General features: G+C 37.8%; 1 protein-coding gene across 2 annotated transcripts in view; it reads left to right on the plus strand.

The window, feature by feature from the left end:
- Positions 1 to 19,868, plus strand: part of LOC133530242 (dipeptidyl aminopeptidase-like protein 6) — a 238,466-nt gene that overhangs the window by 170,524 nt on the left and 48,074 nt on the right. For both annotated transcript variants that reach the window (XM_061868119.1, XM_061868120.1), the window contains exons 5-6: positions 4,423 to 4,550; positions 16,672 to 16,901. In XM_061868119.1, the coding sequence (XP_061724103.1) occupies positions 4,423 to 4,550; positions 16,672 to 16,901 (358 nt within the window). The remainder of the gene's footprint in view (positions 1 to 4,422; positions 4,551 to 16,671; positions 16,902 to 19,868) is intronic.

Consider the following 19,868-nt stretch of genomic DNA (forward strand, 5'->3'; position numbering starts at 1 on the left):
GTGCGGGAAACGGCTTGTGAAGAGAATAGTGATAGTAGTGATGTAAATCGGGTAATGTGGGTATCTCGGCGAGGAGCGCCCGCGCATCGAGGTGCAACGCGCGGGTGGGCCCGCGGTCGTAGGCAGCAGCTATCCCGTCCTCGTGCGCCGCCCGCTCACCAGCCAGCCGTGCCTGCGCCAGAGCAGCGCTGGGATCCACCCATGCAACGAAATCAGCTGACGCATAAACACGGTCGTGGTAGTGAGCGTAGTGCATGGTGTACAATGTGTGGTTATGAACATGGGAGCTCTAGATGTCCTGCTGCAGGAAAGAGGTGTTTGAACTGCAACCGATTTGATCACTTTTCCCGGATGTGCACAATTTACGAGATTCGAGCGGATGACTCAACCGATCAGGTACGAGTAGTATATTATCTTTCTGATTCTCAAAATGATTGGTCTGTCGATTTGACGATTAATGATCGTAAGTTTAAGTTTAAACTGGACACTGGGGCCGACGTTAACATCATCCCGCGTTCCTGTTTGCGAGATTTAGGCTTACATGAGCGAGAGTTAGCCATGTCTTTAGTCAGATTAACGGGTTATTCTGGTACGGGCATTAAAGTTGTAGGCCAGTGTAATTTAAAGGTGCAGCACAGAAATCTTGGCTATATTGTAGATTTTATAATAGCCGATGTAGATTCGCCACCTGTTTTAGGTCGTGATTCATGTCGCGAGTTAAATTTAGTAAAGTTAGTATTGGAGGTAAAAAGTGATGTGGAAAGTAATTTTAAACATAGTATTTTTACAGAGTACAGTGACGTTTTTGAAGGGGTAGGTTGTATGCCAGGGCATTATAAAATTGAGCTTAACGAAAACGCTAGACCAGTGGTGCATGCACCTAGGAAGCTTCCGGTGGCCTTGAAAGATTCAGTAAAGTGTAAATTGGACGAAATGGTTAAAGACGGAATTATTGCAAAGGTTGAGGGCCCAACAGATTGGGTCAGCAGCATGACAGTCGCTAGAAAGGCCAACGGGGACATTAGGATTTGTTTGGATCCACGTGATTTAAATCTAGCAATCAAGCGCGAGCATTTTAAACTGCCTACTTTGGACGAAATTACAGCTAACCTAGGTGGATCCAAGTATTTCAGTACTTTAGATGCCAAACAGGGTTTCTGGCAACTAAAATTACATGCTGATAGTACAGATCTTTGTACATTTAATACCAGTTTCGGTAGATATAAATTCTTGCGTCTTCCTTTCGGAATTTCATCTGCATCGGAAGTGTTTCATAAAAAATGTATGAGCACTTCGATGATATTCCAGGTGTATGTTTATTTGTCGACGATTTACTAATTTACGGGAGCACTAAGGAGGAACATGACCGTAGGTTGAAAATGGTATTGGACAGATGCAGAGAAATAAATTTAAAACTGAATTTAAATAAATGTAACATTGGATTATCGGAAATTAAATATTTAGGTCATAAGATCACCCCTCACGGCATTTACCCTGACGATGCGCACACGTCCGCGATAAGAAATATGCCCCGTCCGTTAAACGTAAAGGACTTAGAACGTTTTCTAGGTATGGTTAATTATGTTGGTAATTTTATACCCAATTTATCAGATAGGAATCATGCTTTGAGACAGCTTCTTAAGAAAGAAGTGGAATGGCACTGGAATGATGAGCACGAAAAATCATTCAATAGTCTTAAAGAATGCTTGACAAGTGTTCCTATCTTACAATATTACAGTTTGGACACCCCCGTAGTGATTTCAGTAGATGCCTGTAAAAACGGTGCAATCATATGCTCAAATTGAAAAAGAGCTCTTGGCTTGCGTGTACGCATGCGAAAAATTTTATACGTACATATACGGTCGAAGCAATATTACTATAGAAACTGACCACAAACCACTTGTCAGTATTATTAGCAAACCAATCGCATCGGCTCCGGCACGTCTACAGAGAATGCTTTTGCGTCTACAACCGTACAACTTTAAATTAATTTACAAGCCCGGTAAATATTTGTTCATAGCCGATACGCTGTCGCGCGCTGTAGAACCGGCCAGTGCGCCGATAACAGAACCGCGTGATCACCTAGATGCCCGAGCGCAAGTTTGTGCTGTGGCAGTTAGTAACCCGCTTGTAGACACACATTTTTTGCAAATTCAGAGGTTAACACGAGAGGATACGGAATTACAATTGTTGGCAAAGTATATAAAAAATGGGTGGCCGAATAACAAACAAGAGGTATGTGATGAGGTTAGGGCCTACTGGGGATACCGGGATGAATTAATTGAGGCTTACGGTATGCTATGGAAGGGTGATAGAATAATTATTCCCTCCGCTATGCGTAGTGAAATGTTAAGGCGGGTGCACATTGGTCACCTTGGTCTTGAAAAATGTAAATTGAGAATTCGTGAAATAATGTTTTGGCCAAATATAAATTCACAGTTAGAAGACTTAATCAACAATTGTCAACCCTGTTTATTATTTAAAAATGAAAATAGAAAGGAAACACTCATTTCGCATGAGGTTCCTAGCAGAGCATGGTCAAAAATCGGTACCGACCTTTTTCACTGGAATGATAAAAAATATTTAATAGTGGTTGACTACTACAGCAAATATGTAGAAGTTGTAGAATTAAAGTCTTTGACATCTGATAACGTAATTCAACATATGAAGATGATTTTCAGTCGCCAAGGGATTCCAGATATAGTTATGTCTGATAATGGCCCTGAATTCAGTTCCCAAAACTTTAAGTTATTTGCTCAATCATGGAAATTTCAGCATGTCACTTCTTCGCCCCATTACGCCCAGTCAAATGGGCAAGTGGAGCGAACTATTCAAACGGTTAAGAAGATTTTCAAGAAAACGCAGGTCGAGGGTACAGAGTTTAGGTTAGCTTTGCTGGAATACTTGAATACCCCTATAAGTAGTTCACTCGCTTCTCCTTCCGAATTACTTAACAGCCGCAAATTGCGAAGTATAGTTCCTTGCCCACCGAAACTTCTTAAACCTAAAGTTCCAAAGCATGTTAGATCCGAGCTTCAACTACGGCAGAGTAAACAAAAGGACTATTATGATAAAGGTGCTCGCGATTTAACTCCTCTTGTACCAGGTCAGAAGGTAAAAGTTAGGGTAAATAAAAGGTGGGTCAACGGTACTGTGCAATCGATTCGTGGAATACGATCATATGCAGTACAAATAATAGGAGGAGGGATTTTAATAAGAAACCGGCGTCACTTAATATGCGATTCCGATAATCGTTCGGATTCTGAATCTGAAAGCCCTGTGTGCCTCCTGCCTTATGACGACATTCCAACTGATAACGCCGCGATGACGTCACTCTCGAATACATCACTTATGCAGCGGTCGGACGACTGCACTGCAATCGATTCTCGGCCGGTCCCAGTGTCTAATGATAATAATGCAAACAATAATCTTTATATTACTCGTTCCGGCAGGACGGTCATACCACCTGATCGATGGGGCTACTAAACGTGCAGAGTGATGACTCACCAAGTCATGGTAAAAATAAATACTTTCAAATGTAATAATTATTATAAATAAATAAAACATCTGTATAAAAATGTCACTTTGTAATGAACAATGCCTTTGGCTTATGTTTTTTTTTTTTTTATATCATGTTTAAAATGTTACCCATTAATGAAAACGTGTTATCTTATCATAATAAATCCGTGGTAAATTGTAATTTGTAGGTAATAATAATAATTACTATACGTTTTATCATTAATAAAAAATAATAATAATAATGCATGTTAATTCATAAATTATGTTGTATGTACGTATAACAATGAAAATGTAGCCTACTATTTACATACATGTACCTTCTTACAGTTAAAATGTCCAATTAAAATAAAATTATGATTTATACAGAAACCATTTTCAGGTGCAGTCATTTTATAAATTTCTATAGATTTGAATAAATATCATTATTGTTTAAAATACAATGAATATAAATTCTATTAATGTTAATAAAAATAGTGATAATTCCATGATTAAAATTATGTATTTATTTTTTAAGTTCATATCTTTCTTTATTCTTGTAAAGAATAGATGTTGAAAATGCATGTGTAAGGTGTAAGAATAGGCGTCTTACATAGATATGTAGGAATGTACTTAATTGCTAAGTTATATCATTTTTTTGTTTCTTTAGAAAAGGATAATATATATAGTAATTTCATTGTATAAAAAGGAGGTTGTGGGTAGATCTGATATTTGTGATATCATGCATGTGGGTAAGCAAATAAAGTACGAGTCAGTCTCAGCCCGAACTTGGTGTTTGATTAATATCCTTAACAGCATCCACCAACCGTCCGATAAGGAACTTCTTTCCAAAAAGTTTCTTGAAAGAAATGCAAAACCAGGAATTCTTATAGATACAAGAGGTAAAACATGTTCCGTTTGTTGCAGAGAGTACTGGAGCCGGCGTCGTTCTCGGTGTCCGCGGACCGGCGCTTCCTGCTGCTGGCGCAGAGCCTGCGGCGGCTGCACACGCACTCGTACCTCGCGCGTTACACCGTCTACGACATACTGACCACGTGAGTTCTTGTTCTTGGTGTCCGCGGACCGGCGCCTCCTGCTGCTGGCGCAGAGCCAGCAGCAGCTGCATACGCACTCGTACCTCGCGCACTACACCTTCAACGACATACTGACCACGTGAGTTCCTGTTCTCGGTGTCCGCGGACCGGCGCTTCCTGCTGCTGGCGCAAAGCCTGCGGCGGCTGCACACGCACTCATACCTCGCCCGCTACACCGTGAGTTCTTTCTGACTTCAGGGTTGTAGAAGGCTGCACGACAAAGTTAGTTTATTAGGGTCTCCCCACACCTAATGACGCGAACTCGGCAAAAGCTGATCGAAAAAAGGTTTGGCCGACGCCTTACGACACGACGACGACTTTTTCGACGCTTACAACGCTCTTAATGCGCATACATACGACCCAATTCGAGCAATGCTATAAGCATAAGATGTCACAGCGATGCGATACCGATCTGTCAGTGTCAAAAGTGACTTTTCTTCTATCAGATCCGTCATTTTTGACACTGCCAGATCGGTATCGTATCGCTGTGACATCTTATAATCATTGTACAAATTGGGCCGTTAGACCCTTACTGGACGTGCCAGATCCATCCATATATACCTCCACGCTTCTCAGGGTGCTTACAGCAACACTGATCATCTGTGGGTCTTGTCTACAAAGTGCATCACAATTGCCTTTAGCTGTATGCTGTTTACACTATTCATAAATTCTGTAAATATCGAAATGTCAAATGCCAATTTAGGATTAAATCAGATTTTGAGCCCAAAAGTAATAACGAAATTAAAGGATTATCCCTCGCCCTTTAATTTTCCCAGATAACGTTTGCCGTTTCGAAAATATCGTCGGTTTGACGACGCCCTTCAGGCCTTGAAATAAGAACTAATTATCTCTTAATTAAGAAGAGCTGGCGCTAAAGGAGTTTTGGACAATTTGGAAAATAAATCTGAGAGGAATCTACGAATAACTGAAGAGTTATAATTGGTATCTTGCCATGATTTATTATTGAAGAATTTCCTTAGAATTATACTTTATGCTAAAAATATACAGCTCTTAAACAAAATCAGTATAAAATGTTAAATCCAATTTTGGTTGAATTGTTATAAGGATTTAAGTCTTATGCTAGCTGAAACTAATCTAACGACTCCTCACACGTAGCATATGTTAAGATCCATTAGCTTTTGAGCCTTAAACTGAGCCAAACAAATATACATACAAAAACAGTACAAACAGTGAAAATGACTTGCCAATTTTAATAATGAACACAGTAAAGTTAACTGCTACAACATGCCTTTTCTAGAGCCACTTAAATTCTTCAAGTCTTCGTTAATTCTTAGCAACACAGCTTGAACTGAAGAGCACTCCAATGCGCTTCACACGTAGACGAACAAAATGGATGGACACGCGTTGCCAAGTTTCCATACCCGAAGGACTATTGGAAATCCTGATAAGCTTGCTGCTTTCCGTCTTACTGTCAGCAACAGTTGTGAATTAATGGCAATATCACTTGTGTCTACGTGTACAAGTTATTTTTTCCACCTACTTTATAAATGGTTATCAGGAATTACCAGTAGCAATATCGCAACCTGTAACTTTGCAAAACTTACAAGTGTGTCCGTTGGACACTGGCCAATAACACAGAAACTTGTCCATATGCCCGAAGTCGTTGGCCCCAGCTGAGGCATAATCGGATCGGCGTTCTCAAGTAGAAAGACACTCAGTTGAAAGTGATCCCAGATTCGTATCTTTGGCTGCATTATGAGAACAAAGAATTTTAATTGGAGAATTAAGCAGTGCTTACTAAACGATACAAAAGTATCTAAAGTACCTATATTGTAGTTTGCGATTGAATTTAAAAACGTGGGTAAGCTGTAACAGCCACAGTAGAGTAAGTATGCTAAATGTCTTATGCTCAATAGAATCATTTTCCGACCCCAGATCTCCTACGGCTCGGCCTAGGGCCTCACACGCAGCATATATCGAAGGCCGGATGCTTTCATGTTGTCTATGCTCTTTAATGTCATTAATGTGAGAAAACGTTTGTATATATATACCTACACACATTTCTATCTTCAAACAGTAAGAGTAGATTAACAGGTTTATGTACCCGTTGATACGAAACAGTTCCAAAACTTCAAATCAATACGGGCTTCGTCAAAATTAATCTCGAGGCGCTATTTTCCATTAGCCTCGTCTACAACCTGTCTCATTGTACAACACAGGCCACCTGCTCTATCCCAGGGATGTTATTGCCGTCTGTTACCAACCAACGTTACCAAGTATACTGCATCAGAGACAGCATAAGCTTGGCTATTAGATCCGCAATAACTAAATGATAACTTATATAATTTATCAGGCAAGTTCGAAGAAGAATTATTTCGGGCAATTTTCAATTAGAATTTCCAAGAAAAATCGTATTTTTTTTTAAAAGAAAGGATTAAATTGCAATTTTTACATTTTCATTCTTAAAATATTATTTAAGGAAAAATTCTTTATCTAAGTTTGTATTATTAAACTTTAGATTATGTTATATTTATGCGAGAAGGAACGTTACCGGCCGTTTTAATTCCAGGTTAGTTGAAAGTGTAAGTGCCCCTAACAAAAGTTAAACAACAAGTTAAATAAAAGCTTATAAAAATCGGTTCATCTAACTGAAAGGTTTCTAAGGTGGTCCGGCACGCTCCGTCTAGTATCTACATTCTATGTCACTCGAAAGTAATAATGGGATAATAATTTATGTCAGCAATCGGCTTTGGAAAACTTCTTTACTTGTCCTTTCTTTTAATTAATTATAATGAAACACCATTAAAAGCAAACTTTAAGCGTTGGCATTTAAACACCCTAAGCGAAGTCAAACCTATTTCAATCTAAATCTCTCACCTTAATGAAATAAGTTTTCCCATTTGTAACGTTAACATTATAAGCTTGTACTTTATAGGTAAGTATATAATGGGGACCAGGCACAGATTACTTTTAATAGATACTGTCAACAAAAATCTATTAAGTTTAATATTAACTCTTTGTCATGCCTATAGCTTAATTTTAAGCACACAATAAAATATTTCATCGTGCAAGGGGGTAAGTGAAATTTTGGACACGAGGGAGGTAGTTAAAGATCCGAGTTTGAAATATACTTACTCCCGGAGTTACACACAATGTTTTTCATCACACTTGCGAAGAAATAACTAAATTTTAAGCGAAATAATTCTTAAATAGGGTGACATATCTAACATTCGTCCGCCATTTTGTAATTTCTTGACATGTTAGGCTTCAAAGGCGCACACCTATTCGGCATTCAGCCACGATTGAAAATTAAGTAAAATATTTTAAACGGCTGGTAAATCAATAAAATTAAATAATTTTAAAAATAATCAAAATATTTAATTATAAACGTCAGTATTTTAAAAGTAACTCGTCTTTGCTACTTGGTCTGTATGAATAAGTGACAATCCATAACTCCCGCGGGAACAATTAGGCTTTTGTCCTTCAATACACCTGCATGAAATAAGATATTTTTCAAGCAAGTGTGAGGAAATAGTTATTTGGCGTGTGTCAAGCATTAGTTGTCCCACAACACAGCAAATACTTACTAAAATAATACTGCAAATACTGAGCTTGTAGTATGAGAATACTTATGTTTGTATGAGTGGTGGGCGCGAATAGTCTTATGGGCCAATACACGAGAATGTCGCTTACGAAATGCCCGTTTTCATACTTTTGAAAATGCTTATGAAGTGATATTTGGTTTCTTAATATTTATATTTTTGGCAGATTTACACACATTCATCACATTCTCCAGTTTTCTTGCGCATTTTTTTGAGGTACCTACAGTTATCATACAAAGGAATAACATTTCGTAAGCTCTCAAGGAATGTCCCTTAAATATATGATGTATCTAGTATAGTACATTACGATACAAGTGCGAAAAATAGGAAATTCGAAATGAGTGGCGATAAATTAAAACACGACCGAAGGGAGTGTTTTAAATCGACACGAGTTGCGAATTGCCTATTCGCACATGTATCGTACAACGTTTTACAGTACATATGGCCCTTTAAATGTTCGACACAGTAACGTAATATGCTACTTCTCGCACTAGTGCTATAAAGTAGCCCCATATGTACTGTAAAATATGTAATCTATGAGACCATCGTATTGTACGTGTAATTAACTATTAAACTTCTTGTGACCTCAGTAGCGGCCCCGGGTACGGTCAACCAATTTGATTCCTATGCCACTATAGAACCATGTCATAATGACTTCTACGACAGTGCTTATTGAGTGATGCATGTCATGTATAGACTAGTTAAAGCGACAAGGTTCTATAGTGGCCTAGGATTCAAATTGGTTGACTGTACATATAATGTACTATATTTTTCACTGCAATGGGAATATAGTTTGTTGGTAATGTAATTTTAAGCTGCTTGTGCAGACATATAATGAAATGGCTTTAATAAATGTTGCAGGGAAGTTTAATATTAGAGTTTTAAATTAAATGACTAACTAGAAATGTAAAACTCATTTTGAAATCCTAGTTAGTTACTGAAACGATAAGGTTAGTGGAGAGTCTATTGGGATTAACTGAAAAAAGCAATCTTAAAATGTACGTATATATTTATATTGTACAATCAGTGAATAAAACAACTGTTTTTTTTGCGAGATAGGTGTTGATAGGCGCGTTTTAATTTCAATTGTTTATTTTTTGAGTTGGCTCTTATATGAAATTAACAGAAAATTCGATCCTGACTAGTCTGTTTCACACTAAGTATCCGTACCATGAGTCACTGACAGTGTCAAAACTGAGAAACTAAATTATAGGTAAAAAACTTAAGTAAGTCACCTGTCGTATGTAGTTGTGACGTGTTCGAATAGACAATACATGTTTAAAAGACGCACACAAACAAAACAAATGTCTATTCGAACACGTCACAACTACATACAACAGGTGACTCACTAAGTTTTTTACCTGTACGTTCTCGATAGTATATTATACGCTATCCGGTAGCCACACAGGGCGTCCGCTAATTGGCGCGGGTGCACGGAGCGGGCACACGCACGCGGGTGCTATTGTAGGCAAAATACGTCGCACGCGTCCGCTCCAGTTTGCGTTGCTCATACTATTTTTCGTAACCCGCTCACCCGCTCCGTGCAACCGCGTCAGCTTGCGGACGCTCTTATCAAAAAACGGCCAAGTGCGAGTCGGACTCGCCCATGAAACCCTTCATGAAGTATTAAAAAAAAAACTACTTACTAGATCTCGTTCAAACCAATTTTCGGTGGAAGTTTGCATGGTAATGAACATTTTTTTTTTTTAGTTTTATCATCCTCTTTTTTTGAAAGTTACAGGGGGGGGGGGACACATTTTACCATTTTGGAAGTGTCTCTCGCGCAAACTATTAAGTTTAGAAAAAAATGATATTAGAAACCTCAATATCATTTTTGAAGACCTATCCTTTAAAGATACCCCACACGTATAGGTTTGATGAAAAAAAAAATTTGAGTTTCAGTTCTAAGTATGGGGAACCCCCAAAATTTTTTGTTTTTTTTCTATTTTTGTGTGAAAATCTTAATGCGGTTCATAGCATACATCTACTTACCAAGTTTGAACAGTATAGTTCTTATACTCGTAGTTTCGGAAAAAAGTGGCTGTGACATAAACGGACAGACAGACGGACATGACGAATCTATAAGGGTTCCGTTTTTTGCCATTTGGCTACGGAACCCTAATAAAAACGAGCTTTAGAAGTGAAAATATAATAATAAATATTTATAAAACTGTTGAATATTCAAATTAGCTTGTAACAGGTCTACATAGGTATGTGCCAATTAATGACAGTGATATTTTGGTTTTAAATTCTCACTCAAGTATTCTATTAAAAATTCACCACACAGTTTGCCAAACAATTCAAACAACGGCATATGTATTTTTGTTTATAAGTTGCCTTCCCTACGCGCTTTCTTTATAAACGTTTTAATTTCCTTCTAAACGTCTGATATTTCAATCAACGCTTGTACGAACTTAGTGAACAACTAATTCTTTTGACGTTCAATACTCGCAAATATTTTTGAAAAAATAGACTTCAATTTTAGAATCTTTTTGCGAATATGGGGTGTTAAAGGAAACACTTTTTCGAGTGTACGTGCGAGTATGTTGTATGTTCGTATATATTTATGTATGACAAGCCATACATAGTTAACAGCTTCATTTTAAGATAGAAAAAATCACTAGAACCGTCTTTTGTAGGAATAGCATACTCGATTCATGTCTTACTTTTAGACCTAACTACTGCAAACCCAAGTCGTAGCGTTGTGATTTTAGCAGTTTTACTCTTCGTATTATCGAGGCTTTAATGAATATTAAAACAATCGAAGATTATTTTTGTGGCCCGAATGATAAGTCACATTATTAATCAACTCCCAAAAATACCGTTCCGTGGTGTGTACTTCTTTTTTAGGGTTCCGTAGTCAACTAGGAACCCTTATAGTTTCGCCATGTCCGTCTGTCTGTCTGTCTGTCTGTCTGTCTGTCTGTCTGTCTGTCTGTCTGCCCGAGGCTTTGCTCTGTGGTCGTTAGTGCTAGAAAGCTGAAATTTGGCATGGATATATAAATCAATAAAACCGACAAAGTCGTACAATAAAATCTAAAAAAATAATTTATTTTAGGGTACCTCCCCTACACGTAAAGTGGGGGTGAAATTTTTTTTTCGCTTCAACCCTAGAGTGTGGGGTATCGTTGGAAAGGTCTTTCAAAACTAATAGGGGGGTTTTTAAGAAACATTTTTTGATAAAGTGAATATATTCGGAGATAATCGCTCCGAAAGAAAAAAAAATTGTGTCCCCCCCCCCTCTATCTTTTGAACCATAGGACCAAAAAATATGAAAAAAATCGTGAAAGTAGAGCTAAAGAAAGACATTAAATGAAAACTATAGCAGACATGATCAGTTTAGCTGTTTTTGAGTTATCGCAAAAAGTTTTCCCTTCATAGTAAAAAGACTTTAATTAGGTACTGATTATGCAAATTTGCCTATTTGTTTAACTCGGGTGAAAGGTACCGTTTCATCCCTTGGTTAACAATTTACTATACTTTAAGCTCCAGTTTAGCTTATTGTGACGGAAGAGTAACTACGGAACCCTACACTGAGCGTGGCCCGACATGCTCTTGGCCGGTTTTTTTAACTTTACTTTTTAAGTTTATATCTTTCTTTTAACTTTACTTACTTGCCTATAATTAACGCCTCAAACCCGAACATTAGCTCACCTTGAATAAAGCCATCTGGTTTTAAGGAATGCCCTTTACATAACGAGTCCTCTGAGGTCCGGGGCTGGAACTTTTAACGGGTACCGGCACTTTCGACACCGAGCGCCAGAAGGAGTAAAACGACCGAGTAATTTATTTTTAAGGAAGTTTTACGCCTTTTTTAGGGTTTTGACTGCGGCGTCTGGAATTCTGATTGACTCCATTAAGTTATTTAATTTGTGGTGTTGAATCTTTTGAAAATAACGCTGTGTTTTATTGAGAACTTAAGTGTCTGGATATGATAGAAAAATATTTATATAAATATTACTAGAGTCAGACCAAGCTAACTCGACAGTGATTATGATAGCACAGAGTCTGCAAGTGTTATTTTAAACGTCAAACTTCTATGAAATTGACAGTCTGTGCTATCAAAATCGCTGCGAAGTTTACTTGGCCTGACTCTAATATTATGATGTCGAACCAATTGAGAACAGTTAGACGATTGTACTATCGCAATTTAAAGTTTATTATTTTTGCATTGTATAACAACAACATACTTCAGAATTTAGTAGTGGCAACTAACATGTCTGCTTAACATAAAATACTTAAGGTATAAAACCCGAAAAGAAAGTTATGATTGATTGCCGCAGGAGAAGAAAGAGCCTTTTTTGCCTAAGTTCACGTGCTGACACGTTCACTCTGCGTATACTTGCTTATTCTAGCGTGTTCTTTTAAAGCCATGACAGGCGTAAATCCCGCAAATAGGAGCTTATAATCGCGTACAAGCAGAAATAAAATAAGTTTATAACTCGTAAATAAAACGTGTGTCTAAAAGCAAAAGATTTGGAAAAAAATCACGCCTCAATTTGTGTGACATCATTGACGATCTGGCATCGGCTCTGTAATACAGCGCAACCCGATACCGAGTCCTAGGGCCGCATAAAAAGTAATAGCCTATATATTGAGCCTAAGTATCGTGTTGCGGAGCTGCGGCAATAAATGCGGAGTCCCTAAACTGGTTAACTGGAGTAGACAGAACAAGCCTTAATGTTTTTATAGGTACTTACGGTTAATATGATTATTGAATGCGATAGGTTATTAAATTATGTTTTATATTATGATAGGCAATAAAGACCCGTTCACAATAGAACTAATAATCGCTGTTTGTGTAAGCAATTGTTACTTAGACAGTTGAAACATCAGTTGGCTATGGCTTGGTGCTTTTTGGCTCTATCGGTGAAGAGCCTATTGGCTCTAGCAAAGACAAGGTTACGGTTGGATATGGGTTCACACCCTGCACGTAACACATCACTTTTAACCTACTTCAAAATCAAAAGTGGAACAACACTTACAGGTCGGTTCCTTTTTTTAAAATCCAATTCTGATGGTGGGATCAATGATGTACCCATTGAGAGAACTCCTCAAGTATACATATAGCGATTTTGTATTTTCATCAACAAATTAAGCATATTCATTGGAAAAAGTGCCATTTGATGTAGTGAAACTGTTGATGACCTGAACGCGTATTTCATGTTTGGCAATTTTAGAGAACATTTTTGGTGTTCCACTTCCAATGGTTAGTTCCATTAGGAATTGTAGGAATTCTTCAAATCTTATAAGGATACATATAGTGATTTTTGTCTACAGATTCTAGTATTTGCATTTAAAAAGTGCTATTTGGTGAAATGGAACTGCTGATGAAAACCAGATGGAACTATTTAACAATACTTATTTTACGTCTGCAGGCGTCCGACACTTCATTTTTCTAATTTTTTTTTTCCGGTTCGGGCCGTTCTAGCGTGAGTTAGCCTTAATTATTGTAAGCTTTAGGTACTATGGTCGTATATAATTTTAATGCCATTAGAATAGAATATAATAGAAACGTTTATTTGCAAGAATACGTAGGTACAAATATTGTCACAGTATTCAGCCGAAACAGCATGCAAATCTATAATGCATTTCTAACTATGAGAACAGTTTTATCTGCAAAGGTTTCTTTAAAAAAAATGGTTTCATAATTAACATTTGCGCTTGATAATGTGCTGTGTAATATTGTAACATATGTTTATAGCACGATGCTTTGTTTTCGAAACTAGTTAAAATTCAGAACACTGTATAACATTTCCCTTCCTAAATTTCTACACGAATTATTTCTGTTTTCCGTGTACGATCTAAAAAGAATGGCGAAAGAAGTAAAAAGTCCGAGCAACTGAACAAAGCAGTGTTCCGCGCCGCTGCCACTTTTCATTCACTCCATTGTAAGAACAAAATAAGACCGCTGAGCCGAAAAGGGGCATGCGAAAATCAACTTTAATGTGTTATGTTAAGATTGATTATGAAACGGTTTGACGATGGTAGCAACTCGACTGCTTCGTGAATTCATGGCCTTAGCCTGTAGTTTGTACCTGCCTTAATGAAACGTGCTACGAATTCGGGAAGAAAGGATATTGGTGTTTTTGCAACAGAAAATGGAAGTGTTTACTTTTCTTCCGTTTTAAGTTCCCGGAGTCAATTTATTCGCGAAAGCATAATAACGTTCTTTTTAAATAAAAGTGTCAATTCCTCTTAGTTATTTTTCGTTCCAGATATTTTTTGAATTGCGCTTTTAATTTCGAAGGTTTAAGTATGATATTATAAAGAAGGAAGTAGGGTGAATGGTATTGTATGTTACCTACCTATTTTAGGCAAGTATTTAAAAAGACTAGACAGAGTGAGAAACACTGAAATAAGAGAGGGAACGAGAGTCATCCATGCATTAGAACACTGTCTGAAAATGAAATGGCAATGGGCAGGCCATATAACGAGGATGAGTGACCAAAATGAACCAAATGTGGGACACTTTGGAAAGATGGGTGGATGACGTCACCAATACCATACCGAGCAGGATCGCTCAGAATGGCGTAGTCTGGAGGAGGCCTTTACTCGCGAAGAGGTCCACCAATCATCGTAATAGCAATTAGGTTGTTGTTAAGTTGGATTGGAATGCCCTGCCCGAGTCTGTGTTTCCGCATGAGTACAATCTGGATCTCTTCAAGGCTAGAGTAAATAGGTATCTCATAGGTAAGCATGCTCCACCGTAGACCACATCATCACTTACCATCCTGCCTATCCTACAAAAAAAGTCATCAAATTAATAGTTAAGTTTATAAGCTATATCTTATTTTTGACGCATTGTTAATAATAGGTGGAATTCAAACCTTTTTCATTTATTATTTGCCTATCACCTCTCTTATGGGTCATCCATTAATTCAAAAGGGGGTCAAGAAAAGGTGACATGTTGTGACAAGGGAGATGCACGGAAACCTAAAAAGTCTGTTCCGCTCACAATAAAACGCAAAAGGGTTACGTAATTAACTTACAGCGAAAATTTAAAAATAATCTTGCAGATCATTTTACAGCGCGTATTTAGATATAATCAAGAAGAGATCTTAGAGTTGTAATCAGAATTTGAACCTGGGACTTCCTGTTTCTTTAGGTCACTACCGATTAGACTAGATGGCTGTTTGACCATTTGGACGCCAAGAACACCTAAAGGCGTCGTAACTAGTGCGTCGTGCCCACAGCGCCAGGGACAACTATAGGGGTTATGGCGGACGCTGTTAAAGTAACCTATACACTTTCAAGTAAGGTTTACATTAGCTCGTTTGCGCCCGGGACCTTGGTCTATCAGTGACGTTTTTGTTTATGATCTAAAGCGATTAAAAGGTAAACTAAGTAACTTTGGAACTACGAAGTAAGTTATACAAGTATAAAAGAAATATGAACATTTTATTTTTCCATTTGACTGAGGGCATAAAGTTGGTTAGCAATGAAGATGTCATCTAATATGAGCACGCATGTTCACAAAGAAAATAGCAAACCTCATACGGAGTTACGAAGTCACGAGTAAAACCTTCTAGAGATTACTTCGCCTTCCGTTTTGTTTTTCTTATCTCCTGGTTCTGGTGGCCGGGAATGCAATGGCTAAGTGAATCCATTTAGCATAACACGTATGCGGCGCCTTTTCTACTTATATTTCCATGAATAAATAAAAAGATGAGTCTAGGAATTTTAAATGAACATGCCCTCTGTGGGCGGAATGCGAAACAGTATTTTACAAATTCTAAGGGAAGGCCACAATAAGAAAGGAATGTGTAAATTCCCACGACTAGCTCGGGTAGCAGACCTTCATCCTTAAAACGTGAAATATTTAGTCCCTAAGCCTGAAGTGACTTATGCTAATTGCGATTTTAAATAAATACAGTCCAGACAATAGTTGCAGGCATTCATAGCCTACGGTAACTGCTCACCATCAGGCGGGCCGGTATGCTTGTTTTCCGACGACGAATGAACTGACGAAATTCATTTGTAAAAAGTAAATGGCTTACTGTGGAAAACCAAAATTGCAAATTATTATTTTACGATAATGACTTTATCATTAAAGTGCTGGTGGCCTAGCTGTGAGAGCGTGCGACTTTCCCCCGTACGGCTGCCCGCCGGCAACGATCTGATAAAAGTTTGACAGGGCCCTATAAATTGACAGACACATTAACAGTTCTATTTCAGACCACGGACTGTCCGATCTGCCGGCGTTGACTGGAATAGTCAAGCAGCACACACTATCAGTGCGTGTTCGCTGTCAGGCCGTAAGCTGAACGGGAACTGTTAATGTGTGGCCTTCTGCGATTTACTGACAGGCAGACTGATAATCTAGCCCATTTACGTCCTCTTCTAGTAAAATCACACAATACGTCCTTTTTGGCTGAATTTTGCTTCACAAGCGAAGGCCTCCATTTCGCCTTTGGCAACATTTTTTCATATCATTTCCAAAATTAGCCATGGGGGCTATCGGGGTCTACGCTCACAAAGCCAAATATTCCAATATTAACCACAACCTTTTATTCCAGCGAGTCGTATCCGCTGACGCCGCTACCGGACGAGGTGGGCGGCGGCGTGGTGACCGAGGGCCCGGCGCTGCTGCTGGCCACGTGGACCCCCAAGGGCCACGGGCTCATCACGGTGAAGGACTGTGATATCTACTACCGGCCCGCGCCGCGCTCCTCCACTGGCTACCGCGTCACCGACACCGGCAAGCCTGGGACCATTTATAATGGCGTGCCGGATTGGTTGTATGAAGGTGAGTGTAGATTATAATATTTGTATATTTTGCTAGTCTGCTACCTGCAATTTCGTAAGCGTCGTAGAAGTTTAGTTTATTGTAGCGGCTACGAAACCCTTAACATGGCCCGAAATTCTCATAACCGTTTACTTTTTAATCCCTGACTCAAAAAGATGGGTGGTTTATGTTTCATGCCAATCTAATATATTTGTGTCTGTCATCTCTGTGGCATCGTAGCTCTCAAACGGATAGACCGATTTTGATGCGGTTTTGTAAGTGAAAGCGAGATTCCTTGCGGTGGTTCTTAGCTATATTTGATAAAAATCGATCCAGCAGTTTGAAGATTATCAGCTCCTTTCCAAAATTATGTAAGACATTTTCGGCATAAAATGGATTTTTTTTGGCATTATGCGTTAGATGTTTAATTTAATATTTATTTAAGTTTTAATTGGTGGATGATATTGTGTATATCAAAGCTATAAAAAAGATAAAATCTCTTACTGGGTATAAATAATATACATACCCTAATCTTTAAATTGGCTCAACACTGAAAGTAGTTCGATAATTTTGCTCCCAGAGTTTATCTGCTAACCATTCTTAAAATAAATCTCCTTAAACTCGCCCCACTAAACTACTTATCATAAAACTTATCCGTATAACAGAAAACTTGGCTCCACATTCTGCGATAACTAACTCCCGCGTATGGCACTTCTCCAAGAGGCCAGCCGAGATACCAGGGTTAAATAAATTGCACCAATTTTAAGTTCGATTTGGATCGGAACAGTATAACGAGCACGCTTGGCTCCACTGCCTTGGATGCCCGTAATTTCAATAAGTTTATATCAAAATGTTCATTTTTCTTACGAATATTTATCGACGAGTATACAATTACGAGTATGTAAAGATAACGCTTTTTAAAGCGTTTTGTCAATCTTTCTACTCTAGCAGCCTGTGGGTGAAGTATACGAAAAGGGCCTATAACGCCCTACGGCAATAACGCATATCGGATGCTAATGGGACTGCCGAAATGGTGTAGCGCGTCTGGTATGTTTGCCGAAGCCCGCACTGACAGTTTCCAAGCAATCATTAGGAAAATAAATTAATAGTTTAAAAAACACTACAAAAACACGCTTTATAACCTTGAAACCTGATCGTGTTCAAAGTCCATTACGAGGTCTTTCTCATAAGTGCAAACACGATTATGATACGATATTCCATCATGGCATACCAGTGCCTATCTTCCGGATTCATCATCAGACCTTGAACCCTAATCGTGGTCAAAGTTCATTACAAGACTTTTCTAACAAATCCAAACACGGCTATGATACGATGTTCCATCATGAAATTCCAGTTCATATCTTCCGGCTCCATCATCGGATCAGCTCGACAGTACCATATTATTGTATTGTCATCAGAACTACATACAGCTGCCAATTTTCATGACGCTACGATTCTTGGAAGATGGTTAAATTAGTTACCTTAGATTCCATTACATAGTTACATACAGGTCGACCTAATAAAAGCGTGTTAAAAATTGCGTCTTTGTTGGGTCGCGTGAGGAAAAGCTCCCACAGCATCCTAAATGCTTTCGCGGAGCAATTTAACTGCCCTATATTTATATAATAATTATTTAATTAAATTAGATCTATTAAATTAAAGGTGTGGCACGATTTGATCTGTAAATATTTTGTTGTAAATTTTGTTTGTTTTCTTCTAACTTGTCAATGTACTATAATAATTAAATTTCAATTTTTATTTATCAATTGCTAAGTATTATTTAAATTATGTAATTTTATTTTATTACATGTTCATCATTTAATTTAATGTTATAGATGTATTTTAATTGTAATTGTGTATTGTGTACTCTTTGTGTCTATTATCCTTGTTGGTCCAAATAAAGAAAAAAATATTAATTATTATCGGCAGCTGTACTTATTTGTCCACAGTCGACAATAACTTATATCTACACGGTTATATCATCTCAAACTGGATATGGTTCAGTTGTATTATTACTGAACTAGTAGCCATATTTCATTTCCGTTCATTAAACTAGCTCAAATAATATTGCGTTTCCATTTACTAACACAAGCTTAGAATATTAAGTTACGCTACATTATCTTCAGTAATTATCTGTTGATCGTTTCACTTCGGCGGCATTATGTGGGTAAATGAGATAGAAAATTAATTCTAATGGCAGTTTGATGTCAGTATCAGTTCGAAACTCACAGGGGAGAAGCATTTATTAGAAGCACGGCAATGCTTCTAAATGTAAATATGCCTCTTATTTGCCTATATATTCAGTTAAAATATGAACTAAAACCACCTTACAATATTGCATTCTATTATAATAATCCCCTAAGCTACAACGTTAAGCCGCCCCGACAAATACCTCCAAGAACTTTGTTAAATATATTTATATTTATTAGCCTATTGAGTGCCTCTACTGGGCAAAGACTATCTTCCTTCTACGCGTCTCAGTCTATGGCAATACATATTAGGTCAATTTTTTCGCTTATTAAAATACAAACTAAATGCCTTTCTAAATTCTTAATTACAACGTTTGAGGATCTGTACTCGTAGTTAATTAACTTGCAAGGTTTTGTCGATTAGTGTTAGTTCATAATTCTAAAAGCACTATCTTCGCCAAGTCTGGCTAACTTTTGCAAGTTAATTATCAGCCAGCAAGTTTTCTACTGCCAATGTTCGATTTCAACAAACTTTTGAACTTCGTGTGTGACTTAGGTTGGTAACAAAATATTAAAGTTTGGGAACAGAAAGTTTAACTAGCGATGTTTTTATTTATTTATTTAAAACTTTATTGCACAAAAGAAAAACTTAATGTACAAAAGGCGAACTTAATGCCATGAGGCATTCACTACCAGTCAACCTTAGGGCAAAGCAGAAAAGATTGTAAATAAGCGGTGCGTTTAAAACTAAAATAAATTGTTATTGAAAGAAATAGAGTCCTAATACACATAAATTAAT

Source organism: Cydia pomonella, chromosome 22, assembly GCF_033807575.1.
Source record: "Cydia pomonella isolate Wapato2018A chromosome 22, ilCydPomo1, whole genome shotgun sequence".
NCBI classification, from domain to species: Eukaryota; Metazoa; Arthropoda; class Insecta; order Lepidoptera; family Tortricidae; genus Cydia; species Cydia pomonella.